The sequence below is a fragment of the Oncorhynchus keta genome, chromosome 19 (assembly GCF_023373465.1).
Source record: "Oncorhynchus keta strain PuntledgeMale-10-30-2019 chromosome 19, Oket_V2, whole genome shotgun sequence".
NCBI classification, from domain to species: domain Eukaryota; kingdom Metazoa; phylum Chordata; class Actinopteri; order Salmoniformes; family Salmonidae; genus Oncorhynchus; species Oncorhynchus keta.
The window spans coordinates 45,728,339-45,747,120 of NC_068439.1; the positions used below are offsets into that span (position 1 = coordinate 45,728,339).

At 43.6% G+C, this 18,782-nt stretch overlaps 1 protein-coding gene across 1 annotated transcript in view; it reads right to left on the reverse strand.

Moving 5' to 3' along the window:
* Nucleotides 1-18,782, reverse strand: part of LOC118398373 (uronyl 2-sulfotransferase) — a 143,029-nt gene that overhangs the window by 12,712 nt on the left and 111,535 nt on the right. The window contains exons 3-5 of the mRNA XM_035793643.2: nt 9,077-9,232; nt 3,152-3,231; nt 2,733-2,886 (exon numbers count right to left, since the gene is read on the reverse strand). Coding sequence (XP_035649536.1) covers nt 2,733-2,886; nt 3,152-3,231; nt 9,077-9,232 — 390 coding nt within the window. The remainder of the gene's footprint in view (nt 1-2,732; nt 2,887-3,151; nt 3,232-9,076; nt 9,233-18,782) is intronic.

Consider the following 18,782-nt stretch of genomic DNA (forward strand, 5'->3'; position numbering starts at 1 on the left):
CATAGAGAGAAAGAAGCCTTGTGAGGTGTTGGTCTATCACATGAATGAAGAAAAACAGTCATAATTAATGAATTATGCTAAATCATGCTAATATAACTTGTCTTTATATACAGCTATACACAGACTGCTGGGTCTGCCAAGTCAGAGCTCCCGATTGACATTTGTACTACTGTGCAATGAGTTGGTTGGAAACTCTCCAGCGCGCTGACAATAAACAATTATTAATTTAAGATTGACTTTGAATTTCCCTGTGAATTTCCATGACAACTGTGTCCCAATTCTTAAAGCCCTTCTGGGCCTCATCTCCTTCCCTCCGTAATCACAGACTGTGGACAAGACAAAAACGTTTCTGTGAAGGAGAGGGAGAGGTGAGGGCAGAGGAAGAGTACGTACAGGAAATTACATGTGCAACGTTGGCTGGTCCTCCCACACACAGGAAGCCATGCTATAGGGTCTCAACTGGTTACAGTGGGAGCAAGTTTCTCTTTCACTATCTAATGCGTAGGCATGGCATGCCTTGACATGAACAATGCTGGGTGTCTGCCAGGGCATCCTCTCTGAAGCTTGTGTGTGTGTGTGTGTGTGTGTGTGGGGGGGGGTACACATGATTCATAGCCAAACAACTCACTACAAAAGCTTGTGCGTGCGTGTTCACATGACTGTATTTATGAGAGAGAGAATGCGCATGTGTTCACATGACGGTGTGTATAAGTATGTGTGTGTGTGTGTGTGTGTGTGTGTGTGTGTGTGTGTGTGTGTGTGTGTGTGTGTGTGTGTGTGTGTGTGTGTGTGTGTGTGTGTGTGTGTGTGTGTGTGTGTGTGTGTGTGCGTGTTAGTGTGTAAAGAGAGAGTGGGGCCGATGGAAAAGGTAAGAAGTCTACCACAGGAATGTTTCAATAAGACGTGCATTAGTAGAGCCAAGGCCTGGTTGAGGAAACTGACAGTGTTCTTTCATTGACACTTCCTGTAGACACAGAGCAGTGCTCATAGCAGGGCTCTGCTGGACTAATGTACGTCAGGCTGGCCTGCTGTTCTGCTGCTGCTCTACAGGGGAAAGAGAGGGGAAAGACCCTGCTGAATTCTATGGCTCAGACTGGATTGGCTAAGGGTGTTGACACAGTAGCAACTCAGCACACACACGCACTGGGACGTATAGGCCAGGGTGCTAACAGGACACACACACACACGCACACATTCAGGTGAGCCTGCCAGGGTAGCACAACGGCAGTCCCCCTTTACTGTAGGAGGGGGCCTCTTGCGCTGCATACTTTAATAACTCAACTCACATGCTCCGGTACTCCTGGGACGCTGAGCAGAACTTAATTACCAACAGTCAGACTCACTCCAGCCACGATGACATTCACTTCACTATTTGTGTTTGGTAATGTTGCTGGCTATGGTTGTTGTGAGGGACTTTGACAACACACTGGTGTGTGTGTCTACCCACAAACATGAGTGATTGAAGGAGCAGTAAGGGAAATTCCTACTGTATATCAGCTGAAAGACTCCATCTCTACACAGATTATACCAATCAAGCCCACCCTTAATGACACAGCACGTCTTACCTTTTGAACCTTACTTAAATGGGACATCCACTCAACAAAAAAAACGCACACAAATCACATAGAAACAACAGTTTGAGGATTAAATGAAAGCAGTAAATGTCATTAGAAAAGCATGAGACGTCAAATCCCACCACAGAGTAATGAGTTGCCGACTGCGGGGGAAAACGACACAGACAGACAGAGAGAGAGAGAGAGAGTTCAGGTCTCTAACTAACCGTCAGATGTGGTCTAACTCAGTCAAGTCTGTAATTGAGTTCTGAGCAGTTCTGGGTTGAGAGCAAGGAACGATACAAGAATGGTAGAGAGGGAGGGATGGCAACAGCCCACAAGGGGAAAAGAATTGGTTACCCTTCCTTCCCATGCCACATCACGTACCCTTTAACTTCAAGTACTATACATACGTTTTTTTATTTATTGTAGAACTGCTACAAGGAACTCTTTCAGGGATCCCTAAATCCAATACCACAAAGCTGTAACTAATAGAGTGCAGTATGCTTTGCCGCACCTGATTCGTTATCAATTATGCCATTATGGTGAGTAGAAAAACAGTGGTTCATTTTTGCTTGTTTTTTTTCTGTACTCCAAATAACATTTTAGAACTTTTAAATGGTGTAGAAATGCAGTAGACCAAAATAAGCTTTCTAGAAAGTCCTTGGAGGGAAATTAATCCTTGGAGGGGGAGTTACCACTGATGATGTTTCTAAAGTGAATGTTCATTTTCAAATGGATTTATTGAATACATTAGGACATATACAACTGAACAGTTAAGACAATTATTCAACACAATGCATTTTAGTTTTAGCACATTTTCAATGAGATTTGTGACACAATTTGCTGATTTCCCATGGGCCCCATGACTGGTTCTTGACCCCCCTCTTTGCCACCCCACTAAAAAAATCCTAGACTCGCCCCTGCCTGACTAACGTTGAAACAGATGGAGACATGGAAGGACTGTGTACAAGCCAATAACTCAGTCATACAGTTACTGTTGAAGTCAGAATGACAATGGACTTAATTAATATTCTGGACCATTAGCCTTCATACTGATGCTGCATATGGAAAGAAGGCGAGGAGAGCAAAGGCCTAGGCTGTTGGCCCCGACATGACAGATGGAAACAGGCAGGGAGAGAAATTGATACAGTTCTATTAATAAAGGAAGAATCTCACCAGGTATCTCTCATCATCCTTCATCCCTGGTGTTCGGATGAGGTGGTTCTGCTCACCCCTCCAGTCCCCGAAACGTCGGAAGAAGTAGTTGGAGAGGAAACGGTTAATAGGGTCCCGTATGATGTTGATGTAGACGGGCTGCTCTATCCTGAACCTGACAGACAGAGGGACAGATGGATGGACACACATTTATACAGTGTACACACAGTATAAGGTTTTCCACAGTGGGGCAGTACTGGGCCCAAGTTGATAAGGAGACACTCATAAAATGAAATTTCCTCTCCAAATATCCAATAGTCAAGGCTTTTGTGAAAATGTAAACTATAGGAGCAGTTTAAAATAAACTTTGTCCAGGCATAGTAAGAATTGTACATTCCACTGTTTTAGGTGTCATACGTGGTGTGCTCTGCTGCAGTTACCTGGTGAAGTTGAGGAAGTGGACATGTCTGGTGTACAGGAAGGGCTGAGGGATGTTGCTGATGTTCCTCATAAGATCCACCTGAAAGACACACATCAAGAGAAATGACTTTATTAGTCTATACTTGAATCAAAAACAGTAATTCTCTCCAGGATGGAACCAGAACCAAACACAGAGTACATTTAGACCCATATTTTCTAAACCTTTGTGTGTTTTAATCGGCGATGATGGAATAGTTGTAATCAAAAACAATTTATTTATATAGCCCTTCTTACATCAGCTGATATCTCAAAGTGCTGTACAGAAACCTAAAACCCCGAACAATGCAGGTGTAGAAGCACGATACAGGTCCAAGTGCATGATACAGGTCCATTCTACATCAAAACAAATGTCACACATATATTATTTAGTATATGTAATGTATTACACATTCATTTCACATGTTGGTTTCAGCAGAGAAAACAATTAGAAGGTTCCACCTCACTGTGCCTAACATCGACATAATGGTGTTTTCGAGACCCCCTTTAGACTGCGCCAGAAATGGACGTCATACAAGCTGGAACGAGATCCCTGATCCCCTCATCTCCCACTATTGAGAGCAGCTAAATAACATTACATGTTGTTAGCCCTCGGTGGGGCTTCCTGTCGATAAAGCCCATATGTACAGTGGCAATAACAGTTATGTGAATTCTTTGGAATTACCTGGATTTCTGCATAAATTGGTCATCAACTTTGATCTGATCTTCATCAAAGTCACAACAATAGACACACATAGTGTGCTTAAACTAATAACACACAAATTACAGTATTTTTCTTGTCTATATTGAATACAGAATTCAATCATTCACAGTGTCGGTTGGCCTACCTGGCTGGCATGAACATAAACCATGGGGAAAAGCGTCCTTCATTCGTTATTTAAGTGCATAGATGACATTTATTTGTTCCCGCTGCCCCTGTTTCGATACAGATGCATGATAATGGTCCATTCTACATCAAAACAAATGTCACACACATATATTACTTAGCATATTGTAAAGACACGATTAAATCGAGAATATTCAGATGGGTGACAATATTAGCCTATCACTTGTGAATTATATTGTATCACTTGTGAATGATGCCCAGCATAAGAAAGTGAGTTTCGAGTTTGGGGAAGATAATATTCACCATAAAAAAATGCACCTTTATAATAAAAGCATTACATGCATAAATGCATTTGCGGGTCACTTTTGACAAGGGTGTTTTCCGCTAAACAGAACATTCGCGCTTATTGCCTACTACCATGTTGCGCATTGCTGCGCTGATAAATGTGAAGAAACATGTTTACAAATTCAGCAAGCTGTCAAACTATCGTCCAAAAAGCACAAGCTACACGCTGTAGTAAGCAAGTCCGAGGCAGGATAGAGCACAATCGGCGCAGATGGGTGCATGGCAATTCTCCCCGGTGCTAGTGGTGGGCAAGTAGGAATGATCGAAATCAGAAACCCAACCCTCAAATATCCAACGGATCTAGGAACATAACCTCACAAATCTACGTTTAGGAAGATACTGACTTCATGACCGAAATGATCCTATTTAAACGTTGTAGTAAAAGTTTATATAGAATCAATGTTTCCGACTAATATCGATGCAACATAGGCTGTTTTTTTGGTTTAGCTGCAAATGAACAGCTCCATTTTCGGCTGGCGGAAGTTAGCAATTTGTCATTTAAAAAGTGGAGAACTAGCATTTTCCAGCCCTTACGACCGGTTCAGGAATTTGCCTGTCTAACATCCGCTCACTTGCACTGAGATGGGAGGGTGTGCCCTTAAAAACGTGCGCAAATATGCCAATTTCAGTGAGCGCAACTATATATAAAACTGACCAAAATCTGGTTTTAGTGGTAACGCAATTGTTTATGGCATTGATTTTTGCCAGCGAAGGCACACACAGTACTCTTATGCACATTACCAATGTTGATTAAAATATCAGCACAGCAAAACAGTCAGACATTCCCCTTTTTTATTTATGGGGCGGCAGGGTAGCCTAGTGGTTAGAGCATTGGACTAGTAACCGAAAGGTTGCAAGTTCAAATCCCCGAGCTGACAAGGTACAAAATCTGTCTTCTGCCCTTGAACAGGCAGTTCCTAGGCCGTCATTGAAAATAAGAATTTGTTCTTAACTGACTTGCCTAGTAAATAAATAAATAAATAAATATAGGAAATTATTGAAAAAGTCTGCTACTCCAAGCCCTTCTCAATGTTTGGGTAACCGTGGTAGCTAGTATACAGGTACATGCGATCCATGCCTGCTGTGTAACATCTTTGGTGACAGAGAGAGCTGGGTTGCTATTATTGACCACGCTGAAATAAACCCATCGCTCCCTCAGGTCCTGAGACACACACAGGTCTATGGTGAGGTAAGTAGGGCTCCAGAGTCTAGGGGACCTCGGCTACCCAGGCTGAGAGCATTGGTTCTGGGTAAATGCATTAGCAGGCTGGCCAAAGGCTGGTCTAACACTCCAGTCCCCAGCCAGACTGGAGCTAAGGAGACCAGCCTCAGATTATTGTATGGTTTGCTTTTTCCATAAAGTGTTTTTGAAATCTGACACAGCAGTTGCATTAAGGAGAGGTATATCTATATTTCCATGTATTTTTATTTTTTTATTTGACCTTTATTTAACTAGGCATGTCAGTTAAGAACAAATTCTTATTTTCAATGACAGCCTAGGAACAGTGGGTTAACTGCCTGTTCAGGGGCAGAACGACAGACTTGTACCTTGTCAGCTCGTGGATTTGAACTTACAACCTTCCGGTTACTAGCCCAATGCTCTAACCACTCCCCGGCATTTATCGACATTTATAATGAGTATTTCTGTAAAATTGATGTGGCTCTCTGCAATATCACCGGATGTTTTTGGAACTAGTGAACGTAACGCGCCAATGTATACTGAGATTTATATAAATATGAACTTTATCAAACAAAACATACATGTATTGTGTAACATGAAGTCCTATGAGTGTCATCTGATGAAGATCATCAAAGGTTAGTGATTAAGTTTATCTCTATTTGTGCTTTTTGTGACTCCTCTCCTTGGCTGGAAAAATGGCTGAATTTTGGGTTGGTGGTCACCTAACATAATCGTTTGTGGTGCTTTCACTGTAAAGCCTATTTGAAATCATACACTGTGGTGGGATTAACAACAAGATTACCTTTAAAACGGTATAAGATACATGTATGTTTGAGGAATTTTAATTCTGAGATTTCTGTTATTTTGAATTTGGCGCCCCGCACTTTCACTGGCTGTTGTCATATCATCCTGTTAACGGGATTGCAGCCCTAAGAAGTTTTAACAGAAGTGTTTTAGGGCTCTCTTTTCCAGAGGCGTCATGATTCTTGCGGTGTTCTGACACTGTGTACTGCCACGCGTTCAGGCTTGATGAATGAGTAACAACTAACAGTTTATTAAATATTAGCTTTAAATAAATATGGGCTTCAAATGTAAATGGGTCAGTGATGTTTATAAATATTTAGCATTTACTGACCATTCAAACATTCAAAACTGATTGAAATAATGAGAAACATATTTCTCCAGTACACTTTAACCTCTCTGATCTACCCATCCCGGATCTGGGAGTGTAATCATTGCCTCAAACTAATTCGCATAACGCAGCGGACATAAATCTTCCTACAAGATCTTCCTATTTATGAAAATCACAAATGAAATATATTGAGACACAGCTTTTTGTTAATCACACTGTCATCTCAGATTTTCAAAATATGCTTTACAGACAACGCTAGACAAGCATTTGTGTTAGTTTATCATGCTATGCTGAGTTTATCATGCTATGCTGGCAGCAGGGAACATATTCATGAAAATAAGAAAAGCAATCAAATTAAATCATTTACCTTTGAAGAACTTCGGATGTTTTCACTCCCAGTTAGATAGCAAATGTTCCTTTTTTCCAAAAAGATTATTTTTGTAGGCGAAATAGCTCCCGTTTGTTCATCACGCTTGGCTGAGAAATCGACCGGAAAATGCTGTCACTACAACGCCAAACTTTTTTCCAAATTAGCTCCATAATATCGACAGAAACATGGCAAATGTTCTTTAGAATCAATCCTCAAGGTGTTTTTAACTTATATATTCGATAATATATCCGTCGAGACAATTGGTTTCTCATAAGAAGCGATTGGAAAAATGGCTACCTCAGTATTTTCCGCAAGATTTTCTGCGGGAGACATCATGTGACTACTTGCTAAATGTGGTCCCTCACGGCTATTCTTCAACAGAAAGGCGTGAAAAGACGTCACAATGCTGTAGACACCTTGGAGAATACGTAGAAAACGTAAGCTAATTCGTAGCTCATTCACAGCCATATAAGGAGTCATTGGCATGAGGCGGTTTCAAAAAATGAGGCACTTCCTGATTGGATTTTTATCTGGGTTTCGCCTGTAACATCAGTTCTGTTGCACTCACGGTTTTGGAAACGTCAGAGTGTTTTCTATCCAAAGCTGTTAATTATATGCATAGTCAAGCATCTTTTCATGACAAAATATCTTGTTTAAAACGGGAACGTTTTTTATCCAAAAATTAAAATACTGCCCCCTAGTCGTAAACACTGATGGAAAAATCCTATGAGGATATGAAACAAGACCACATAGAGAATAGCACAAATATTCATCATCATTCTCCTCCTCTCTCAGGAGTCTGAGAAAGTCTGTCAATGCAGCGTTTAAAAAAATATCAAATCATTTATCAGTAACAATTACAAGTAACTTACTGTAATAGTTAAAAAAATATTTCTCAACAAGAATTTTGCTAGTACTGTCTGGGAGTGGTCTGAGTGGGGAGGGGAAAACTGAAAGCTGTTATTACTAGCCGTTATTGGCAGAGAGGTTTGGAACTCTTTATTGGTCTTTTAACCAAATTACAGCCTGGCAATGCCACCAGGCAAGCCAAAACACCCGCCAAAGCAAACCAGGAAATAACACTGATAAAACAATTTTACAGTGTTGGTTTTATCGATTAATGTACAGTATGATACAAAACACATAAAAAAACATAATTTTGACTGCACTGGGCCTCTAACAAGCCATGCCTGCTTACGTTGGTGTTAGACGGCAGGAAGTGTAATTTATAGAAAGGCATATTTTATCGGTCTGGCACTGATGGAGGACACCCAAGAGGGGTTCTACCACAAAACAGGTGTTAGCTTTCTAATTTCCCCAAAATACCACTAGAATAAAGGACGATTAACAACAAGAGAGAGAGAGAGAGAGAGAGATGTAAGGGAGAATCTCAATTGCATAATCCTCACATCCTCCCCTCCCATACTTCTCAAAACCCATTGGATGAGAAAGCCAGGGATCCCTCCCCTCTGAGAGAATGGCAGTTTTTTAATCCTTCAGAAATCCTGCCATTCAGTAATGTTTTCATTGATGTTGGCATTTGTGTTGGTATTTCCAGTGGCACAGCCTGGCATTTCAACATGTCTCTGAGGGATGCGGCTTTAAACACACACAGCACTTCCTCTATAAATGCTGTGCTGATATCCTTAAGATGCTCTCAGAAATCATGAAAATACATCCCCATCCCTTTAGCCTGTTCATTTAAAAATGGATGGACAATACAGTAGCCTGCTGTACAACAGCTTAAAGTGGTAGCATTAGAACATCAATCAATAAAGGCACAAAGGTATTGTGGCTCCTTCCAGTCATCAAACAACAAGGGCAACACTCCCCACTTCTCTGTGTTGTTCAATACATTTTGAAGAAAAAAAGGGAACTGTACAGCGCATATTCTAGATTAGTGGGTTAGGGTCGGGTGCGGGCCTCAGATTTTCACTTTATCACATATAGTTGGGCGGTTGCTACAAACACCTGACCCGCGCGTCACTAACATACACCCCCTCCACCCATATCTCTCTCCCCACCCCCATCTTACCTGTTCATGTTTGGTGAGGCGTGTCTTGTTGTGGATGTCTGAGGAGACAAGGTTGAACTGATGTCTCTCTGCCAGCAACCTCAGTAGGATGACCACTGTCCTGCTGCCACACTTCCCCACGCGGTTATACACCACCTGACTGGGGAACGGCAGAACCTGCAAGGGGAACACAAGAAAACACACACTGATGAGTGAGGAGATTAAACAACTTTATAATCAAAGAACAATTAGTTCATCTATACCACTGATTGTAAAGATAAGGTTAAGAATAATGTTAGGTGCAGCTTAAACATGACACCAGGTAAGAAAATGGAAATACACTGACAATGGGATTGGACCCCTCATTTCCCTCAACTGTCACTCTGTTCTTCCTCTCTGACTTCCCATGGGCTGTTCTCACTCAACCCCCGATGCCCTTCAATTCTGCAGATACACTATATATATACACAACAGTATGTGGACACCCCTTCAAATGAGTGGATTCGGCTATTTCAGCCACACCGATTGCTGACAGATGTATAAAATTGAGCACACATCCATGCAATCTCCATAGACAAACATTGGCAGTGGAATGGCCTTCCTGAAGAGCACAGTGACTTTCAACATGGCATGTCATAGAATGCCACCTTTCCAACAAGTCAGTTCATCAAATTTATGCCCCGGTCATCAGTAAGTGCGGGTATTGTGAAGTGGAAATGTCTAGGTAGGCCACACAAACTCACAGAACATGACCGCCGAGTGCTGAAGCGCATAGCGTGTAAAACTAGTCTGCCCTCGGCTGCGACACTCGCCCAGCACAAGAACTGTTCGCCTGAGAGCTTCATTAATTAGATTTCCATGGCAACCGCACACAAGCCTAAGATCACCATGCGCAATGCCAAGCATCGGCTGGAGGGGTGTAAAGCTTGCGGCCAATGGACTCTGGAGCAGTGGAAACATGTTCTCTGGAGTGATGAATCACGCTTCACCATCTGGCAGTCCAATGGACGAATATGGGTTCGGCGGATGTATAGTGCCAACTGTAAAGCTTGGTGGAGTAGGAATAATGGTTCAGGTCAGGCCCCTTAGTTCCAGTGAAGGGAAATCTTAACTCTACAGCATACAATGGCATTATAGACGATTCTGCGCTTCCAACTTTGTGGAAACAGTTTTGGGAAGGACCTTTCCTGTTTCATCATGACAATGCCCCGTGCACAAAGCGAGGTCCATACAGCAATGGTTTGTCGAGATCGATGTGGAACAACTTGACCGGCCTGCACAGAGCCCTGAACTCAACCCCATCGAACACATTGGGGATGAATTGGAACACCAACTGCGATCCAGACCTAATCGCCGAAAATCATTGCCCAACCTCACTAATGCTCTTGTGGCTGAATGGAATAAAGTCCACGCAGCAAAAAGTCCATGCAGCAATGTTCCAACGTCTAGTGGAAAGCCTTCCCAGAAGAGTGGAGGCTGTTATAGTAGCAAAGGTTTGATCAACTCCATATCAATGTCCATGATTTTGGAATAAGATGTTCGACAAGCACATACTTTTGGTCATGTAGTGTGGACTCCACATGCAATGCTTTAACGCATACACTCAAACATATAGACACAGTTGACACAAGCAATTCTCACTTGATTCTGTCTGATAGCAGAAGGTTGACTACATCTTCAGCATCTCTGAGAAAAAAAACACAAAGAAAGAGGAAACAGAATTCTGTGCATGTACACGTACGTGAGGACGACAAGTTTTGCAGGGTACACTCATTTGACTCACCCCAGACTCCTGAGGGCCATCGTAACGTTTGCGCAGGGGCCCCTGAAGAATAAGGTCAAACCTACTGAGATTACCCACCCTAAAGAGGGAAAGAGGGAGCAATGTGCACCCTGTTTCCCGAAAGGAAAGACAAAGCTTGTAGTTGAATAACATCTCTTTAATCAATAACTAGAGGACTCCTGATGGGTATAATTTTTCTCTTAATATTTTGTTGTCTGGTACTGTCTTTTTGCCAGGTAGGGCAATTTAATATAAGTGCTGTCTGTCTTCCCAGTGGCCTACCTGGTGTGTGAATTGCTGACGTAATTTGCAGCTGATTGTTGACACTGCAACAAGGATTAACGGGCAGGGTAATGTGTGACTGGTAATCAGTGGCTTTATTGGAGGGGGAATGGTTTCACCTCTCCTAGGCAACCAGCAATAGGAACCGTGAGGTGTGCTCTTCACCTCTTCTAGGCAATTAGCAATTAGTGTTAGTACTTCAGTCTCTCCTGTTCTTTTTAGCCGTGGCCATTTCCGTGGCGGTCGTGTCAGCGCTAGTCACTTGGCAAAAAAATGAAATGGTTCTGCGGAGATAGGAGAGATCCACACCACTCTCTCACTTGAGTATATTCCCTAGTTATTTCAGATCTCATTTAGCTCTTCTATAACTTCATCAACTATGTGTGTTTTCTATACCTGTTTGCTTCTCTTCCTGTAGGCTTTACAGACGCTCCACACCCCTTTAGTTGCAGTCCTTCTAATTTTGTGTACCCTGCGCGCACAACCCATCCTGTCAAGAATGCCAAGGTCATCTTAGCCATCTCAGCTGCCCTTCAGTCCCCAGACTTTTTGGCCTTGATGGAGACATGGATCACCCCAGAGAACACCGCTACTCCAGCTGCTTTTTCTTCATCTGACAACGTGTTCTCTCATAGTCCAAGAGCATCTGGTTGTCACGGTGTAGATAGAATTAAGGATATTTTTTTATCTCATTTGAATTCCATGCTGTCTCTGTCACCTGTCCACTCAAGTTTAACATTGTCATCTATCACCCACCAGGTGCCTTTAAAGTTACTCAATGAGCTTGACACATTAATAATCAAATTTTTTGACGATGGCTCATTGTACTTCAACCTCCCAACGCTTTAATAAGCTCTTTCCACCTTTCTTATTTTCACCTCACCCTTTCCCAGTCACCTCCCACGCACAAGGCAGGCAATACCCTTGACCTCGTCTTCACTAGAGGTTGTTCCCCTACTAATCTCAACGCATCACCACTCAGCCCTACCCATAAGTTGCAATTTTCACTCTCTCTCCTACTACTCTCTACTCTTCAAGCCTCTCTCTGATAAATCATTTTCAAAGCTGTCTCCTAACTCTGCCTCTTTGACCCTACTCTCCTCCATTTCCGCATCATTTGACTCTCTCTGTCCCCTTTCCTCCTTGCCTGCTTGACCTTCCCCTCACGCTCTGTGGCTGAGTGACTCGCTGAACGGAAATGTCAGAAGGACCTATCATCCTTCCACTCCCTCCCTCTACTTTTCTTCCTCTGTATCCAACTCATCCCTGACCACTGGCTGCATCTGTCAAGTTGGACAGAGAAGCTCTCCAAAGAATTTGAGTGTGCTGTCTCTGACCAACTCTCGTTATCTCTCTTCGAAAGATCTTCTTGACCCTAACCAGTCAGGCTTCAAGGCCGGCTCACTTAACTGAGATCGCTCTCCTCTGTCACAGAGGCTCTCAACTCTGCCAAAGCCAACACTCTCCTCTGTTCTAATCCTCCTAAACCTAGCCGCTACCTTAAAACAACGTGAACCATCAGATCCTCCTCTCCACCCCCTCAGGGATGGGCATCTCAGACTCTGCACACTCCTGGATTGGAACTCTCTGGCAGATCACTCCAACCATGTGGTGTGGAGAGGATCTGTGTCTGTACCATATGCTCTCACTACTGGTGTCCCCCAGGGCTCGGTTCTAGGCCCGTTTCTCTTTACACAGTCACTCGGCTCCGTCACATCCTCACATGGTCTCTATCATTGCTATGCGGATGGCACTCAACTACTCTTCTCCTTCCCCCCTTCTAACACCTAGGTTGCGACACGCATCTCTGCGTGCCTGGCAGACATCTCAGCTTGGATGCCGGCCTACCACCTCAAGCTCAACCTTGACAGAAGGGTGCTGCTTTCCAGCCAGGGAAGGCCTGCCTGCTCCAAGACCACTGCATCACGGTTGACAACTCCACGGTGTCCCCCTCCCAGAGTGCAAACAACCTTGGAGTGACCCTGAACAACACCCTGCAAACATTAAAGCAGTGACTCGCTACTGCAGGTTCATGCTCTACAACATCCTAGCATGTCTAATCCAGGCACTTGTCATCTCCCGTTTAGACTACTGAAAATCCCTGCAATTTATTCAGAACGCAGCAGCCCTCCTGGTGTTCAACCTTCATAAATTGTCCCATGTCACCCAGCTCCTTGGCACACTCCACTGGCTTTCAGTCTTAGCTCGCATCATCTTCAAGACCCTGGTGCTTGCCTACGGAGCAGCATGGGGAACTACACCCCCTTACCTTCAGGCTTATGCTCAAACCCTACATGCCAACCCGAGCATTCCGTTCCGCCACTTCTAGTCTCTTGCCCTCCCCCCTATGGGATCGCAGCTCCTGCTCATTCCAGTCAAAGCACTACTGTTCTGGCACCCCAATGGTGGCACAAGCTCGCCTGGCACCCCAATGGTGGCACAAGCTCACCTGGCACCCCAATGGTGGCACAAGCTCACCTGGCACCCCAATGGTGGCACAAGCTCACCTGGCACCCCAATGGTGGCACAAGCTCACCTGGCACCCCAATGGTGGCACAAGCTCACCTGGCACCCCAATGGTGGCACAAGCTCACCTGGCACCCCAATGGTGGAACAAGGTCACCTGGCACCCCAATGGTGGAACAAGTCAGGACAGTTGAGTCCCTCCCATCTTCTGAATTTAAAACACACCATTACCCCATTTTTCTCCCCAATTTCTTGGTATCCAATTGTGCAGCACCCCATGGGTCTCACGGCCTGGACTCAAACCAGGATCTCTAGTGGCACAGCTAGCAACAGCAATGCAGTGTCATAGACCACTGCGCAACTCAGGAGGCCCCCTACTTCTTTTAAGAGTATCTTAACTGCTGATAAATACTTTGAGAGAAAATGTACTTGATAAGATTGTGATATCTTGTCTCACCTAGCTATCTTAAGATGACTGTACTAATCGTAAGTTGCTCCCCATAAGGTTGAACACCGCACTCCACAGATATATAATTAGCATAATACAAAAAATCTCAATTAAACCTGTCAGTTTAAGCTAGAGCCATCTGTTATTTTGCATTGGATACGTCACATCTGCGGTGAAAGGTGACAGCGAGAGCGATGTTTGTCAGACCATGACACGTCCTGAAAATCGGTCTTCTTACAAAATTGCCTGTAGCTTCTGAGCGATTTGGCCTAAAATATTATGACTCCTCTATGGAAAGATGAGACTATCACGAACACAATGGTGTTTTCTGTTTTGCTCAAGGACACTCCACAAGACTCGTCTGAAGTTGAAAAAATGTATGGAAGTACAGTGAATTCGGAAATTATTTAGACTTCACTTTCACACATTTTGTTACGTTACAGCCTTATTCTAAAATTGTTTTCAACCCTCATTAATCTACACACAATGCTGCATATTGACAAAACGAAAACAGGTTTTGAGAATTTTGGGAAAATTTGTACAAAAATATTCAGATCGCACCTTTGGCAGCGATTACAGCCTCAAGTCATCTTTTTGGCAGAAATGTCTTCTGGAACGTGAACTTTCGTGTGCCCTAACAAACTTGTAAATAAGAATAAAAGTGTTCAAATTATGAGCCTAGTTGGTTTAGCCACAGAGAAAAAGACAGGGACGTTCCTGCTAGCCATGATTGACTGAGATCATGGCTTGGCTGGACATGCCTAGAGATGAGTTTGGATTGGTCTGCCATGTAGCATGCTTCTGTCTATAACATGAGCTGGTCAGTATGTGTAGGTAATACTTTCTAACGTGTAAAAAAATAAGATCATCTGAGTTTTGAAATCAGTGGAATTAGAATATGATAGCTAAGGAGATGGAGAAATGTCAGGTTTTGCAAATATTGCAACATATTGCAAATATGCAGAGAGAGTCAAAGATTACACACAGAAGAAGGCTGTTATATAAAACACCTCTGTCCAGGTTACATCTTCAAACTAAGGGCAACCATGGCATCTGTGACAGAGGGAGAAGTGTCCCTCCATGTATACGGGTAAAAAAGTGTTCCGGACATATTCAAGTCTGTGCTAGCAAACCAGTCCTGTAGCATCCGCATCGTCTGACCACTTCCGTATTGAGCAAGTCACTGGTACTGCCTGCTTTAGTTTTTGCTTGTAAGCAGGAATCAGGAGTTTAGAATTATGGTCCGATTTGCCAAATGGAGGGTGGGGGAGAGCTTTGTATGCATCTCTGTGTGTGGAGTAAAGGTGGTCTCATGTTGTTTTCCCCTCTGGTTGCACATGTAAAACTGGTAAAACTGATTTAAGTTTGCCTGCATTAATGTCCCCTGCCACCAGGAGCGCCGCTTCTGGATGAGCATTTTCTTATTTGCTTATGGCCTTATAGAGTTGGGTGAGTGCGGTCTTAGTGCCAGCATCGGTTTGTGGTGGTAAATAGACGGCTACGAATAATATAGATGAGATCTCTCTTGGTAGATAGTGTGGTCTACACTAAAGTACCTCGTCTGAGGTACTTTACCTCAGGTGAGCAATACCTCGATACTTCTTTAATATTAGACATTGTGCACCAGATGTTATTGACAAAAAGACACACACACCCACTTATACCAGAGGTAGCTTCTCTGTTCTGCCGGTGCACGGAAAATCCCGCCAACTCTATCTGTTTCGTCGTTCAGCCACAACTCTGTGAAACGTAAGATATTACAGTTCTTAATGTCCCATTGGTAGGGTAATCGTAGGTCATCAATTTTATTTTCCAATGATTGCATGTTAACAAGTTGAATGGATGGCAGTGGGAGTTTACTCGCTTGCCTTCAGATTCTCAGAAGGCAGCCCGATCTGCGTCCTCCTTTTCTCTGTCTTTTCTTCACGCAAATGACAGGGATTGGGCCTGTTCCCGGGAGAGCAGTATATCCTTCCCGTCGGACTCGTTAAAGGAAAAAGCTGAGTAATCGCTGTTCTAATGTCCAGAAGCTCCTTTCAGTCATAAAAGACGGTAGCCGCAACATTATGTACAAAATAAGTTACAAACAACGTAAAAAAACTAACAAAATAGCACAGTTGTTTAGGAGCATGTAAAACATCAGCCATCCTCTTCGGTGACATCTTAACCTCTTAAGAGAGTGTGAACGATGCTGAATGGGTGTAGACAAAGAAGAGCTCTCTAGTAGGTTTACCAAAAGATTCAAGGGCCATTTTCTCAAAAGTGAGGTTACAAGTTTATCAATGTTCAAAGCAGAATTACTTCCCCATTGTTCCTCAACTGTAGTGTATGATATATTATTCTCTCTGAGTCTCAAATTTTTACCCAGTGTAAAAAAACATTTAAAATTTTGCTACACAAGACCGAATCGAGCTGGTAGGTCAGATGTTGATGTTATTATCTAGCTAGCCAATTTTGACGTGGTCCCTCAATCAATTTAGCCACAAATGTTCCAAGATGGTGTAGCAGTCGGATGTGTGTTTTGTTTTGTCCTGTCCCATATCGTTTCTTTCCTCTTTCCTATTCATATATATTTTAATCTCACTTACGGACTGAATATACTCTCCTGCAACTCACCTCACCCAATGTGGTACGGATCTGCTATTTTTATACTTTAGAACCCGGAAACCCCAACAGGAGCTAGCCAGCTAACTAGCTAGTAGCCTTCACCATTAACTCGGACACCAGCAAGCCTCAGCTTGTTCAATACCTGCCAGTCTGCACAGAGCGATATTGGACTGCTTTTTCTCTACCACATCTTCGGATTCCCACTGCAAGCTCTGAACCTATACACCGGAAAATCGCAGCTAGCTCGCTGCAATCCGAGTGGCTACTCCCAGTTAACGTCTCTGTCCCGATGCAAGCACCAGTTAGCCTTGAGCTAGCCTTGAGCTAAGCCAATCTCCCGGCTAGACAAAGAGGTCCACCAGCCAATTCTTGACCTCTTTTGCCACTTGGCCTGGACCATTTACTGCCGACACGGAGCCCCGACAATCCATCACGACTGGTCTGCCGACATAATCGTCCAAGGTGGTTTCAACAGGCTCATCCATTGCGACGTCGCCGGAGGCCCATCTACTAGCCCCGGTACGCTAGCTGTCTGAATCGCTGTGTCTCCAGCTCGCCTACTGTAGTAGCGACTACTGAATTGGCTCCCTGACTCATCTATTGCTACTCATTGGACCCTATAGTCACTCGGCTACACATGCCTCTCCCTAATGTCAATATGCCTTGCTATTGATGTTTTGGTTAGCGGTTATTGTCTTATTTCACTGTAGAGCCAATATGCCGTAGCCCTTTTTGTTGCACTCCCCGACACATGCAGTGACCTCACCTGGCTTAACTGGTGCCTCTAGACACAAAACCTCTCATTGTCACTCAATGCCTAGGTTTACCTCCACTGTACTCACATCCTACCATACCCTTGTCTGTACATTATGCCTTGAATCTATTCTTCCACGGCCAGAAATATGCTCCTTTACACTCTGTTCTGAACACACTAGATGACCAGTTCTGATAGCCTTTAGCAATACCCTTATCCTACTCCTCCTCTGTTCCTCTTGTGATGTAGTGGTTAACCCAGGCCCTGCAGCCCCCAGCATCATTTCCATTTACCAGGCACTCTCATTTGTTGACTTCAGTAACTGTAAAACCCTTGGTTTCATGCATATTAATATTAGAAGCCTCCTCCCTAAGATTGTATTATTCACTGCTTAAGCACACTCCACTAACCCGGATGTCCTACACTTCCATCCCCAAATACAACATTTTCCGACAATATGGAACTGCCAAATGGGGCAGCTTTAGCCTGCATAGTTCTGTCATACTATCCAGGTCTGTGCCCAAACAATTTGAGCTTCTACTTTTATAAATCCACCTTTCCAGAAACAAGTCTTTCACAGTTGCCGCTTGTAATAGACCCCCCGGCTGTGCCTTGGGCACCATATGTGAATTGATCGCCCCCCCATCTATCTACAGAGTTCATACTGTTAGATGACCTAAACTGGGAAATGCGTAATACCCCGGCAGTCCGACAATCTAAGCTGGATGCCCTCAATCTCAAACAAATTATCAAGGAACCAACCAGGTAAAACCCTAAATCTGTAACCATGGGCACCCTCTGATATCATCCTGACCAATTTGCCCTCTAAATACACCTCTGCTGTCCCCAACCAGAATCACTGCCTCATTGCCTGCGTCCGTAATGCGAACACCCCTCATCACTGTCAAAAACTCCCTAAAACACTTCAGTGTTCCCTAAAACACCTCATCTCGTCAGTAGAGGATGCCTGGTTGCTCTTTAAAAGTGCTTTCCTCAACATCTTAAATAAGCATGCCCCATTAATAAAATGTAGAACTAAGAACAGATATAGCCCTTGGTTCACCCCAGACTTGACTGCCCTTGACCAGCACAAAAACATCCCATGGCGTTCTGCATCAGCATCGATATGCAACTTTTCAGGGAGGTCAGGAACCAATATACACAGTCAGTTAGGAAAGCTAAGTATAGCTTTTTCAAACAGAAATTTGCATCCTGTAGCACTAATTCGAAAAAGTTTTGGGACACTGTAAAGTCCATGGAGAATAACAGCACCTCCTCCCAGCTGTCCACTGCACTGAGGATAGGAAATACTGTCACCGCCAATAAATCTACGATCATTTCAATAAGCATTTTTCTACGGCTGGCCATGCTTTCCACCTGGCTACCC